This window comes from Pelophylax lessonae (genome assembly GCF_965119305.1).
Source record: "Pelophylax lessonae genome assembly, chromosome: 5".
Lineage (NCBI taxonomy): Eukaryota > Metazoa > Chordata > Amphibia > Anura > Ranidae > Pelophylax > Pelophylax lessonae.
The window spans coordinates 506,683,683-506,695,745 of NC_138772.1; the positions used below are offsets into that span (position 1 = coordinate 506,683,683).

Consider the following 12,063-nt stretch of genomic DNA (forward strand, 5'->3'; position numbering starts at 1 on the left):
AGAATGTATTATGTATTGAATACATTATTATTAATATTATAGTTACCAGTTTAAAAGTTTGCGCAACAATGTATGGTGCTCCAGTCAGCGTTCATACTAGAAATTTTTGAATCCAAATGAATTCATGTCTATAGCTAGATAAATAATAAAACAACAAAAACGAATACATAGCTCAAATAAATGTTTTTAAATGACTGAAATACAACACTTCTCTATAGCCTTATTCCTAAATACACACCACAGAATTATTGTGGTGAAAGAATTAGTTGCCATAAATACCCCAGCCGTGTTAGCACCCCCATATCAAAATTTTTGAACAAAACATATGCAGTTGGTTAGATCTTTGTTAGATCAGGTTAGATCAATTGTTGTTTGCGTTCAATCTCACACAGAAGTAGAGATTTTAACAGTTATTTCCGGGGGGGGGGGGGGGGGGGGCTAACCCATCATCAGCCCCCCTTATCAAAAAAATGACCAAACAATTATCTATTTTGGAAGATAGTGGAAGTGATTAATGAGGCCCCCCTAACATGCAATTTTCAGGTTAAATTTGATTCAGGCGTTAGATCCGGTAAGATCAAGTGGTTTCAAAGTTAGATCTCACATAATTACAGAGATATTTCACATGAAAACACAGATATTAGGTAGTATTAAATAGGGGGACTAGCCCCCCCCCCCCCCCCCCATGCAATTTTCTGGTTAAATTTCATTCAGGCTAATAGGCCTTCGTTAGATCCGGTAAAATCAAGTGGTTTCAACGTTAGATCTCATATAATTACAGAGATATTATGAATATTTGGTATTAAATAAGGGGGGGGGGGCTAGCCCCCCCACTTGCAATTTTCTAGTAAAATTTGATTCAGGCTAACAGGCCTTCGTTAGATCTGGTAAGATCAAGTGGTTTCAACGTTAGATCTCAAATAATTACAGAGATTTTACCGGAATGAAATTTAACCAGAAAATTGCATGTGGGGGGGGGGGGGGGCTAGCCCCCCTTATGTAATACTAAATATTCATAATATCTCTGTAATTATATGAGATCTAACTTTGAAACCACTTGATCTTACTGGACCTAATGAAGGCCTATTAGCCTGAATCAAATTTTGCCTGGAAATTGCTAGCCCCCCCCCTCATTAATCACTTAATAAGTTTGTAATTATGTGAGATCTAACAAAGCAGCTAGTTGATCAATCAGCTACACTCAATGTGGCCCAGAGAAGCCAAAAGGTTTTACACCCTTGGTTTAAAGAAGTTGTAAAAATTTTTTCCAACCTGAAAGAGAAACACATAATGAGCTAGTATGCATCTCATACTAGCTCATTATGAAATACTTACCTTAGAACGAGCCCCCGCCGTGCCGCCCGCCTACCTGTATCCGTCTTTCGGGATTGTGGCATCCGGCCATCTGATTGGCCGGACCCGCGATTATGTCACTCCTGCGCATGCGTGCGGGAGCTGATGGTCACGGCACAGGGCTCTGAAGGAACGGCACCAGCGGCCGTTCCTTCAGAGCGCATGCGCCAGTGATGTCACTGGCTGCATGTAAGGTAAATATCTCCTAAAAGGTACATGTTTAGGAGATATTTACAGTACCTATAGGTAAAAGTTGCAGAGGAGGGTTTACTTACTCCTTAAGTGGTTTTGTTGTCTTAGCCCCCCTGCAGTCCAACTCACTAGGGCCATATTCATCCACTGCTCACCCATTTTGACATTTTCTAGACAATCTGTTTATATAATCAGCTTTCTACAAATGCTTGTATTTATTTATTTTAGAAATAGTTGGTGCCTTAATATCCATGATTACCATCTGGGTGGTCACAGGCGTGCTGGTTTACTTGGCGTGTGAAAGAATTATTCATGCTGACTACGAAATAAACGGGGTAGTGATGCTCATCACATCAGCGTGTGCCCTTGGAGCAAATATTATGTAAGTTCACTTACTTTTCTATAGTATACATCATCCCATGTATGTAAGTACATACACCACCAAATGATCATTAATAATTTTGTACTGTAAAAGAATGTGGAATTCTGTATGCAGTCACTTTTTATCAAACCTCAGAATAACTTCTTCCATTTTTATAATCCTATCTACTCTGTCATGTTGCAGCAGTTGCGCAGGGTGTCTAACAGTGGCGGCCCGTCCATTGGGGGCGCAGGGGCGCCGCCCCCCCCAAACCATGTGTCAGGCCCCCTAATCTACATGCAGGGCACCAGACGCATGGATTCCAATGGGTTTTTTTTTTTTAACCACGTGATTAGAGCCAGAGTCTCTAATAGGCTTCAAAAAAGGGTGGGCTTGGGGCGCAGTGCACTGCGCCCTAAGCCCATCCAGTTGTGTAACAATAGCAAATGAATATTCGCTATTGCCACACTGATTCTCCTCCTGGCCAATCAGGAATCAGGAAGTGGGTCCTGAGCCAAAAGGAAAGGCCATGCTATTGGTTGAGAAGGAGGAGGGAGGAGACGCAGGGGAAGCCCACGGCCAAGGAGGAGGGGGAAGCCGCCGGCCAGGGTGAGTGAGCCGGCGACCGGGGAGGGTTAGGGGTGTGGCTGGAACTGGTGTGGTCCGGGGGGGGGGGTGTGTGGTCCTTCTGACACCCCCCCCCCCGGCTCATGGAGCACCAGCCGCCACTGGTGTCTAAATGTCAGCAGACCAGGCACCAGATTTAGACCAGTGCTGCCAGTAATCAGAACTCAGGAACAGACCTGGTCAGACACCACTCTCTTCCTCTGCATTACTAGTTTGTGTGAATACATTCATGCTAAGGGGTGTGGCTATTAGCTCTGCCAACACAGGGCACTGGAGAAAATCTTTTAAATTAACCTCTTACTGACAGTACCTGCCGTCTCTTTTAAGGGTTTGGAATGCTGGGAGGTGGGGCTTATGGTCATATGACCACCGTGATTGTCTGTCACGGCGATCACATGATCGGAAAGCTCCTAATCGCAGTTTCCATTAGCTGTGGATAACTGTTTCAGGAGTGCGCAGGGTGCGCGCTCTTGGCATAGCTCTATTGGCACCCAAAAATGCGGCCGCTCAGGCTCAGCGCCAAGGCTCGCCCATTGAGAGGCCGCATATTTGCGTGTGCACAGCGCTAAAAAGTTAAATTCAGACAAGCAGGCCCTTGCACTACATAGCTGTTGGTAACTCTAATGTAGATTTTATCACCAGATTGTGTGTTTGGTGGTACACTGGGCTGGATATTCCAGCAAATTAGCTGAAAATGACATTGATTAATGATTCTATTTATTTTTCATAAGGCTTACATATCATCAGGCCTCATTTTACGAAAAGACAAACTGCTGCATCTCTCTTCTAGCCCTCTGTTTCCCAAATCATTCTATCTATCTATCTATCTATCTATCTATCTATCTATCTATCTATCTATCTATCTATCTATCTATCTATCTATCTATCTATCTATCTATCTATCTATCTATCTATCTATCTATCTATCTATCTATCTATCTATCTATCTATCTATCTATCTATCTATCTATCTATCTATGCTGTAGGTGATGTTGGCAGTTCCTAAATAAATGCTAGCCATTAAGCCAAAGATGTCCACACATATTACATCCTGAATGTAGACTGCATCTGGCAGACCTGTTACAGTTTGAATTCATTGTTAGGCTCTCATGCTTTGTAGTTGTTTGTAGGGCAGGCGGGTGACACTTCCTCCATATTTTTCTCATTAACTCGTTGGGCACCAAGCGTGGGTCACATAGGAGGCCTACCGCGGGATGGGTTCTTTGGGCTACACCAGGCGATGAACAGGGTCACCCATCCTAGCACAAGGGTAGCACTTTGCCGAAGGTGTGCTCACCAGGCGAGGGCCACAGTTATGGGAAAATCAAACATTAAGGTAGTCCCCAACTCAGGGATGAGCCACTTGTGTGTAGTGTTGTATGGAGAGTTCTTCCAAAGAATTTGTCCCTTGTCCTACACACTTGAACAGGTTTACGTGTTACATTGGGAGGTACATGCACAGCCTTTGTCCACTCCACCAGTCATCATACCTCTTGTTACCTACAGAATGGGGTCCCACTGAGCACATAGAGCGGATCTTATGCATGTTCCTCCTAACCCATCTCGTTCCGTACCAAGTGACCAGGTATTAGATCTCCATAATGCTAATCCACTCTCGGTGACTGATGGAGAAAAACAGCTAGGCAGCCGAATGCCAAACCCACTTGCTACCACAGAACCATAGCAACTTCTTTGCAAATTACCCTTTTGTTGTAGTGATGTTTCACAAACCCCTAATGTGCAAGTCCATATCCAAATTTCTAAGAGGGATATACCAGGACCCCACATGCACTCCTCGAGTAACTTCAGACCAGGCTTTGAGCAGAGTGAACAACTTTCCTGAACATTAGGCAGAACATATACAATATGCGACAATGTCCTTTCCCTAACTAAACTGTGACTGCCCTAGGTTACCTGCTGTGTAACATCTTTGGGAAAAGTCCAAACTGGCAATAGCCCGAACAAAGGAGTTCATGTTCTGGGAGTATTCCGATGTGTCGCCGTTCCAGCGAGCTTCTTAGGACATCGTTTGGAGTCTCTGAACAGGCATCCCAAGCCCTTTCTAGGGTCCCCACTTATGCGTGCTTGGTCCCGCTCACAGGATCTGGACCTCTTCCCTTTTTTATTACACACGAGGGGGGGGGGGGGGCGACCCCAGAGGAAAACCTACAAACACACAAGAAAATGCAGCATGAACATTAACTCCTTCCTCCCAACCTAGGCACCCAGGTGGCACAGGTGCAGCCTAAAGCCTTCTTCCCCGGCATTTCAAAACGAATGGCAATCTGGAACACACAACGGCTGGGGCCACTCGAAACCGTGTACAGCCATCACATATTTCAGTCTATGACAGAGCAATCGTATAAATAGACCAATGAAAAAGGAATTTCTTGTTGGTATATAACTTCTGAAAGAGATTTGATAAACAGACTCCTCATCATTTCTGGTGATGCTCCAAAGAGACGGATTTTCTTTTTCACATAATCTGGAAAGTCTACCATGATCCAGCCTTTTGGTGATTAGTATATTCAGTTATATATGTGCACGACGGAAACATTTGCTTTGTTTCGTAGTCATTCATTAGGTAAATCATTTCGTTTTCAGAATTTGCTTCATATATTCAGACTAATTTCGTATGTTTCGTTGTTCATTCGTATTTTCAGAAGTTATTTCAGAAGATTGCCTACATTTGTTTTAACATATTAATTCATTATTTTGGGAGATAATTTATGCAATCTAAATCAACCCTGCTAGTCCAAAGAGGAATGAGCTGATTTGGCGATATCCACTGCAGTCACGCGCATCCGAGAGTAAAGAATAAAACAAAATTCATTTTGGATTAATTTGTTATGTTATGATTCAAAGATCCTGATGGATCCGCCTCTATTAAACCCAAACACAATAAGCAGGAATTATCATCTTCTTTCACTGTTATACACTGTATTTATTGCAATATGTTTTTATTTCATATGTAGTGCATTTTTTATAATAATGAAAAATGGTAATGCATAAAAAAACAAATGGATCTGAATGAATTCAGATAATTTATTATGTTGTTGCATTATTCTAGATGCTTCAAACAAAAGGCCCAAAAACTATCACATCATGTCATCTGATTTAATACAAATGAATTAGTTGTTTTGTTATTATTTATTTTAGATCCATTGAAATTCGTTATTATTGTGATTCGGAAATTGGAATACATCCAAATCTCCGAATAACAAAAATTTTGATTTGATTTGTAGCAAAACTAATCGCAAATGCCTACATTCAGCCATCTCCACATTTATTAACAAGGTTATAGACTATAAACCAGAAATGTTCTTATTACACACTAATTCAGATTCTATATCCAATTACAAAATCTATTTTACATCTATTTATACACAGAACAGGATAAGATTTAGACCCCGTTCACACGGGGCCCCAAGAAAGTCAAATCAGCATCATCACCCTCTCATTTAACACTGACCATAAAATGATGGTCCAGAAAGAAGGAGGCCAATTATATTTTAGGTAGAAATTATAGAGGTGTGGGGGAGTGGGCTGTTTTAAAATGTGTCACACTGTACCAAATTTTGTAGAAGCTTTAAGACTCCGTTCACACTGGGTCGCCGTAGGTCGCCTGCCATAGAGTAGCTGTGGACCCGTTCTAATAGGAGCGACACAAGTCGCTCCGACTTAGAAAAAGGGTTCGGAGCTTCTTTGGGGCGACCTGGAGCGACCTGCATTGACTTCACTGATATGAAGTCCGTGCCGGCCGCTGCGAGGTCACGGTGCGAGCTGCGCACCGCGACCTGTGAGGTCGCCCCAGCAAGTAGCGTTACTTGCTGGGGCGACCTCACAGGTCGCGGTGCGCAGCTCGCACCGTGACCTCGGAGCGGCCGGCACGGACTTCATATCATTGAAATTAATGCAGGTCGCTCCAGGTCGCCCCAAAGAAGCTCCGAACCCTTTTTCTAAGTCGGAGTGACTTGTGTCGCTCCTATTAGAACGGGTCCACAGCTACTCTATGGCAGGCGACCTACGGCGACCCAGTGTGAACAGAGTCTTAAAGCTTCTACAAAATTTGGTACAGTGTGACACATTTTAAAACAGCCCACTCCCCCACACCTCTATAATTTCTACCTAAAATATAATTGGCCTCCTTCTTTCTATTGGACCATCATTTTATGGGCAGTGTTAAATGAGAGGGTGATGATGCTGATTTGACTTTCTTGGGGCCTATTTTTCTAAAAAGGGGGCCAAAGTAAGGGCTTTCCCTAAAGTCAATGTTGGGTGGTATTGGCCGGTTCAATAGAAACCATCTGACATTCGGCCTGTGTGTAAGGCAGCCAGTCCAGTCCATGAAGGGCCATGACCGAAAAAGGTCAGCCGATCGGCATCCGATCTGTGGTCTCAGCCAATGGTTAAGAGCTCTGATGGGTGTATTTTGGCAGGGGTCTTTCCCCTGTTAGAACACAATAGCTCAGCGGGGAGCTTGCTGTACTAACATTGGATTGAGTAGTACAGGATCTCATCCTGAGATCTTCCATTTTTTTTCATTCAACCCAGCGAGCTGAACGAAAACAAAACTTATAGTGTGTGCTAGGCTTAACCTTCTCTTCTATCCTGCCCTCTAACCCCTTTTCTTCTTCACTTTTTCCTCTCTTCCCCCATCTCCCTGTTCCCCCACCTCTCCCTGTTTTGATCCCCTTTTACCCATCTTCCTCTGACCGGGTGGTGGCTGAATAGGAAGGATCCACCAGGCACATTGATTATTCTACTTAGATGTTTACTTTGGCTTTCTGTGTTCTATTGTACAAGTTCCTAGACAAGTGTTTTCCTGACTAATATAAATTGTTAAGCTGTATTGCTCCTTTCATGCAAAATGTGTTTTGGAGGCTAAAGATGTTAAAAAAAATTTGGAAAAAAATAAGGTTGTCATCAAGTTTCCAGCTTCATTACATGGTGACTGTTCTTATCTTTCTATATCTGAACAGTTTGGCTGTTGTCCTCCACACCACTGGACATGGTCACAGCCACGCAGGCAGTGGACATGGTCACAGCCACGCCAACACTGGACATGGTCACAGCCACGCCGACACTGGAAATGGTCACAGCCACACCGACACTGGACATGGTCACAGCCACGCCGACACTGGACATGGTCACAGCCACTCCGGAGGTCAGCATGAACATAATGCATCTGATTACAAGCCTCAGGCTAATGCTAGTGTACGTGCAGCCTTCATCCATGTCATCGGAGATATCTTCCAGAGCATCAGCGTGCTAATCAGTGCACTCATCATATACTTCAAGGTCAGATCATGTCAGGGCTGAAAGTAAGATAATTCAACCACATGTCCTTCATAGAGTAAAGACAATTGTGTATTTTCACTAGGATATGAGGTGCTGAAAGCGGTACCATTATTTTGCATGTAATTCTTGTGAATGAGCAGCCCAAACCAACTGTATACATTTATTATGTATATATATATATATATATATATATATATATATATATATATACATATTTTATGTATATATATATAATGTATACAGTTGCTTTGGGCTGCTCATTCACAAGAATTACGTATATATATATATATATATATATATATATATATATATATATATATATATATATATACGTATATATGTGTATATATATATATATAGATATATATATATATATATATACTGTATATATATATATATATATATATATATTTACATAAAAAGTACAGTAAAACTGCAGCAACTGGGGGGCAAACTAATGTGATTTTATTTTATTTTGAATGGTATCAGTGTGTTTGGTGTGTTTTTACATTTGAATTTGCCACCGGTTCCACCCCCCTGCGAACGTCACGTCGCAGGAGACGGAAGCCAGGGCACGGAGACGATCGGGAGGAAGAACCGCCGCTAGACACCGCCGGACACATCGCTGGATCCCAGTGACAAGATAAGAAACCTCTTTTACAGGATCCAGCGATGCTTCTGGTGGTACCCCGAGTGTGGCTCGGGGTTACCGCTTTTGGCTCTGAAATGTAACCCCGAGCCACGCTCGGGAATACCGCTAGGAAGGTTAATAGGTGTTCTAATTCACATTTCCAAACTGTACATTATAATATTAATTTTTACTAGTTAAACAGATAGACTACAATTTAGTTTTGCTCCAGTTACATAAAAGATCATTTCACCCAGAAGGGATATGTAGTTATATCCCTGGATTCTTAGACCTTGTGTACTACAAAACTGAACCTAAAGCATTTGTTACCCCAACACTTTATATTCCTGATATGTATCTGCTGTACCATGTACTTGTATGAGAGAGTATCGTGCTCTCTTTGTATTGCTTCCTTTGTGTGAAATCCCTGGTGTTCCTGCCAGTCCCTCTGCTTTCCTATTAAAAACTTACCACACTAGGCAAGAGAGCACAGAATAGTTAGTTCTTTAGCTATGCTGGGAACTCATTGTGCTCTCCTCGAATGATCAGACTTGTCCTGGCATGCCCCCCCCCCACACAGCCGATCATTGGGAAGATCAGTGCACTGCTGCTTCTACTCCCCCAGCTCTTATACAGCTTAGAACAGAGGGAATATAATCACTTAATAAAAGTGGAAAAAAGGTATTTAGAATATATTTTTCTACCTATACACAAATGTTTTGCCTTTCATTTCTATTTTAAACTGAATGGATTGTTTTACACGGTGATCATTTACACTCACTTTAACGTTCAATAATAACAAACTCTGATAGTTTTGGGTGCTCCCTCTTATTTATTTATTTTTTTTCTTCTATTGCATGCGCCATATAAAAAAATATAATAAATGTCCAGCACTTGCCAGAAACTGAAATATAAGTCTCACCCTTTAACCAAGTCTTCACCCGCTACCTAACCAAAAGTGGGCACATTTGGGAGTTTTTTTTTTTTTCTTTTTTAGTGGATGGAGCTTCATGTGGCATGTAGAAACCACCAAGGACTGTACATGTCAGTAACTAAGTCAATCCATTGTGTTGATCGCTATGGGTTAGTTTGTAGTATGCATTTGTTTTCTACCAGTGTTTATAAGCCAATGTCAATATCAGCAGGGGAACAGAAACAAGGGTAATAGAGGCTGGGGTACAGTTGGGCACCTGGGGTCATATAGGGCCCCCCTAGCTATAGCTATAACATTCTTTGTCATTGTCCTCCTGAGCAAATGAGTGGCTGGCTAAGTCACTTGTCCTGGAGGAGATAGGACATAATGTGAATATGGGGTTATACAGTAGGACTTGAAGGGGATTAATGCCCCATACACACGTGCAGATTATCTGCAGACTTTTGTCTGTAGACTTACCAAAACCATATAATATGAGGTCAAATCTAAACACTTTCAATTTGTATGCAATCCGGCAGGCCCTTGCACTACATAGAAAAGGTAAGTCTGCAGACAAAAGTCTGCAGATAATCTGCACGTGTGTATGGGGCATAAGTTCATGTAGGCTTCAAAAAGAGTTTAAGGGGTTAGAGATGTTGGGAATTAAACGAAAGACACGGAATAGAAACAGAAATCTAATTTTTCTATGCCTTTTCCTTTTTTTTGTAGCCTGAGTATAAGATAGCTGATCCCATCTGTACTTTTATATTCTCCGTTTTTGTCTTGGCCACAACAATCACCGTTCTACGAGATATTCTCCTCGTTCTAATGGAAGGTAAGCAATATTACACAATCCCCTCACAAACACGTGCACATGGGGTAAACCAAAATACACCTAACTGGAAGGAGTCAAAGGCATTGGAAAGGTCATAGACTGCAGACATGTTTCATTCTTCTGGGAGGCAATCCAAGCCCGAGTTCTCCACTCTCTGGTTGTGGTGTTTTGGAAAAAAGTTGAGCATGCTGCATTTTGTGCACTGATCCACTATTGCCAAGTCAACTGAAATGCGGTCCTTGTCAACCAAATCTTTAAATGTAACCTAAGGTCCAGGGATTAACCACTGCTTCCATATTAAAGTGACAATGTTGTCAGGGTAGAAGGGTCTCCGCCAGCCTGTATAAGGAGCTGTCTTAAAGAATTCTGGTTGTCCCAGTTATCCTACACTTTCATGTGTGTCACCTGCTGGATGGCACCAAACTCTACATCACTGCTATGGAAGGAAAAACAGCACCCAGTGGAGAGCATGCTGTCCGAACCATAGCATCCGGAGTTCCGTAATATAGCCTTAATACTCACCAGAAAAGATTAATCTTTATCTTTTAGTACAGGGGTATTGAATTAAAATTCACAGAGGTCCGATCAATAAAATTTTCCCTCAGCAGGGGTCCAAATTACATGTTTGTCCAATGACTCATATCCTTAACATTGCTGCCCCCCCAATAGAACAAACCCCCCTTCACCTCCCCCAGTAGTGCTTTATGGCTTCTTCACCCCCCCCAGTAGTGTTTTCTAGGCCCCTTCACATCATCCAACCCCCTAACAGCACTGCCCCCTACACATCACACCTCAACACCACTGCCTCTAATTCACCCCCAAGAAGTGCTTTCTGGCCTCTTTATATCACCCTGTAGCGGCCCCTTTGGCATCGATTGAATAACGAGAGGAGAGCTTCTGACGGGTGCAATACTTTTATTCTCATTCATCAAAGGTGTGCAGGAGGGTTGAACACCACCAACGTTAATCTTTTAACACCTTGAGCACCGTAAACCATAAGCATCATAAACACCGAAGCACCGTGAAAACTGTAAACGACATACAATAAATTTGTTTACAGTGATCACCAAAAAGGGGGTTACAAGGTTAATTACAAATGTGAAATTACAAGGTGGATTACAGTTGTCTGCACACATATCTAAATGACATTAAACATCTAAGGAAACATGACTACATGCAAGATGCTTTGGATTATCTATAGCATATTTTAAACTAACAGCATGGACACAATTTATGTCTAACAACATATACTTCTATATATATAATGCACTTTTACTGCATACCTCGCTCCGCTTGCCAAGGGGTGCAAACTTTAAACCTTAGAAATCCTCCTAGCAATCATCTTCCCATGATGTTCTGCTGGCATGCGCTGAATGTGAAATCTGTGTCACAGAAAAGACTTTCCTTCTAAAGCAGGAAGAAGGAGTGGTCTGGTGATCCTGCTGATTAAGCATTCCCCAGGGAACCAAAAGGAAGGCAGAAAGTGCTGAACAAAGATTTAAAAGTGAAAGGCGGAGAGTTACACACCCCCCCCCCCAACAGCACTGCTTTCCTTCCACTCTTTTCTCTGTCCCTTTACATCACCCCCCCCCCCCTAGTAGTGTTCTCTGCCCCTTTACATCACACAACCCCCGCTCAACCAACCCCGCCCACAGTAAATCTCTCTGAACATTCTTATCAAGCAGCGATAATACTGTATTATCACATCATACTAACACAGAGATACCAATGCTCTCCTATCCTTCAGAGCCAGGTCCTCTGCCCCCCTCACTCTGCTACCTTACATAGGCACACAGAGCTGAGAGCAGGAGGCAGAACAGATGGGGGGGGCGAGAGGCACAGTAGCACTGGAT

At 42.5% G+C, this 12,063-nt stretch overlaps 1 protein-coding gene across 1 annotated transcript in view; it reads left to right on the top strand.

Moving 5' to 3' along the window:
• SLC30A8 (solute carrier family 30 member 8) overlaps positions 1-12,063 on the top strand; it is a 118,698-nt gene that overhangs the window by 69,148 nt on the left and 37,487 nt on the right. Inside the window, exons 4-7 of the mRNA XM_082259567.1 lie at positions 1,774-1,927; positions 7,516-7,566; positions 7,648-7,834; positions 10,105-10,210. Coding sequence (XP_082115693.1) covers positions 1,774-1,927; positions 7,516-7,566; positions 7,648-7,834; positions 10,105-10,210 — 498 coding nt within the window. The remainder of the gene's footprint in view (positions 1-1,773; positions 1,928-7,515; positions 7,567-7,647; positions 7,835-10,104; positions 10,211-12,063) is intronic.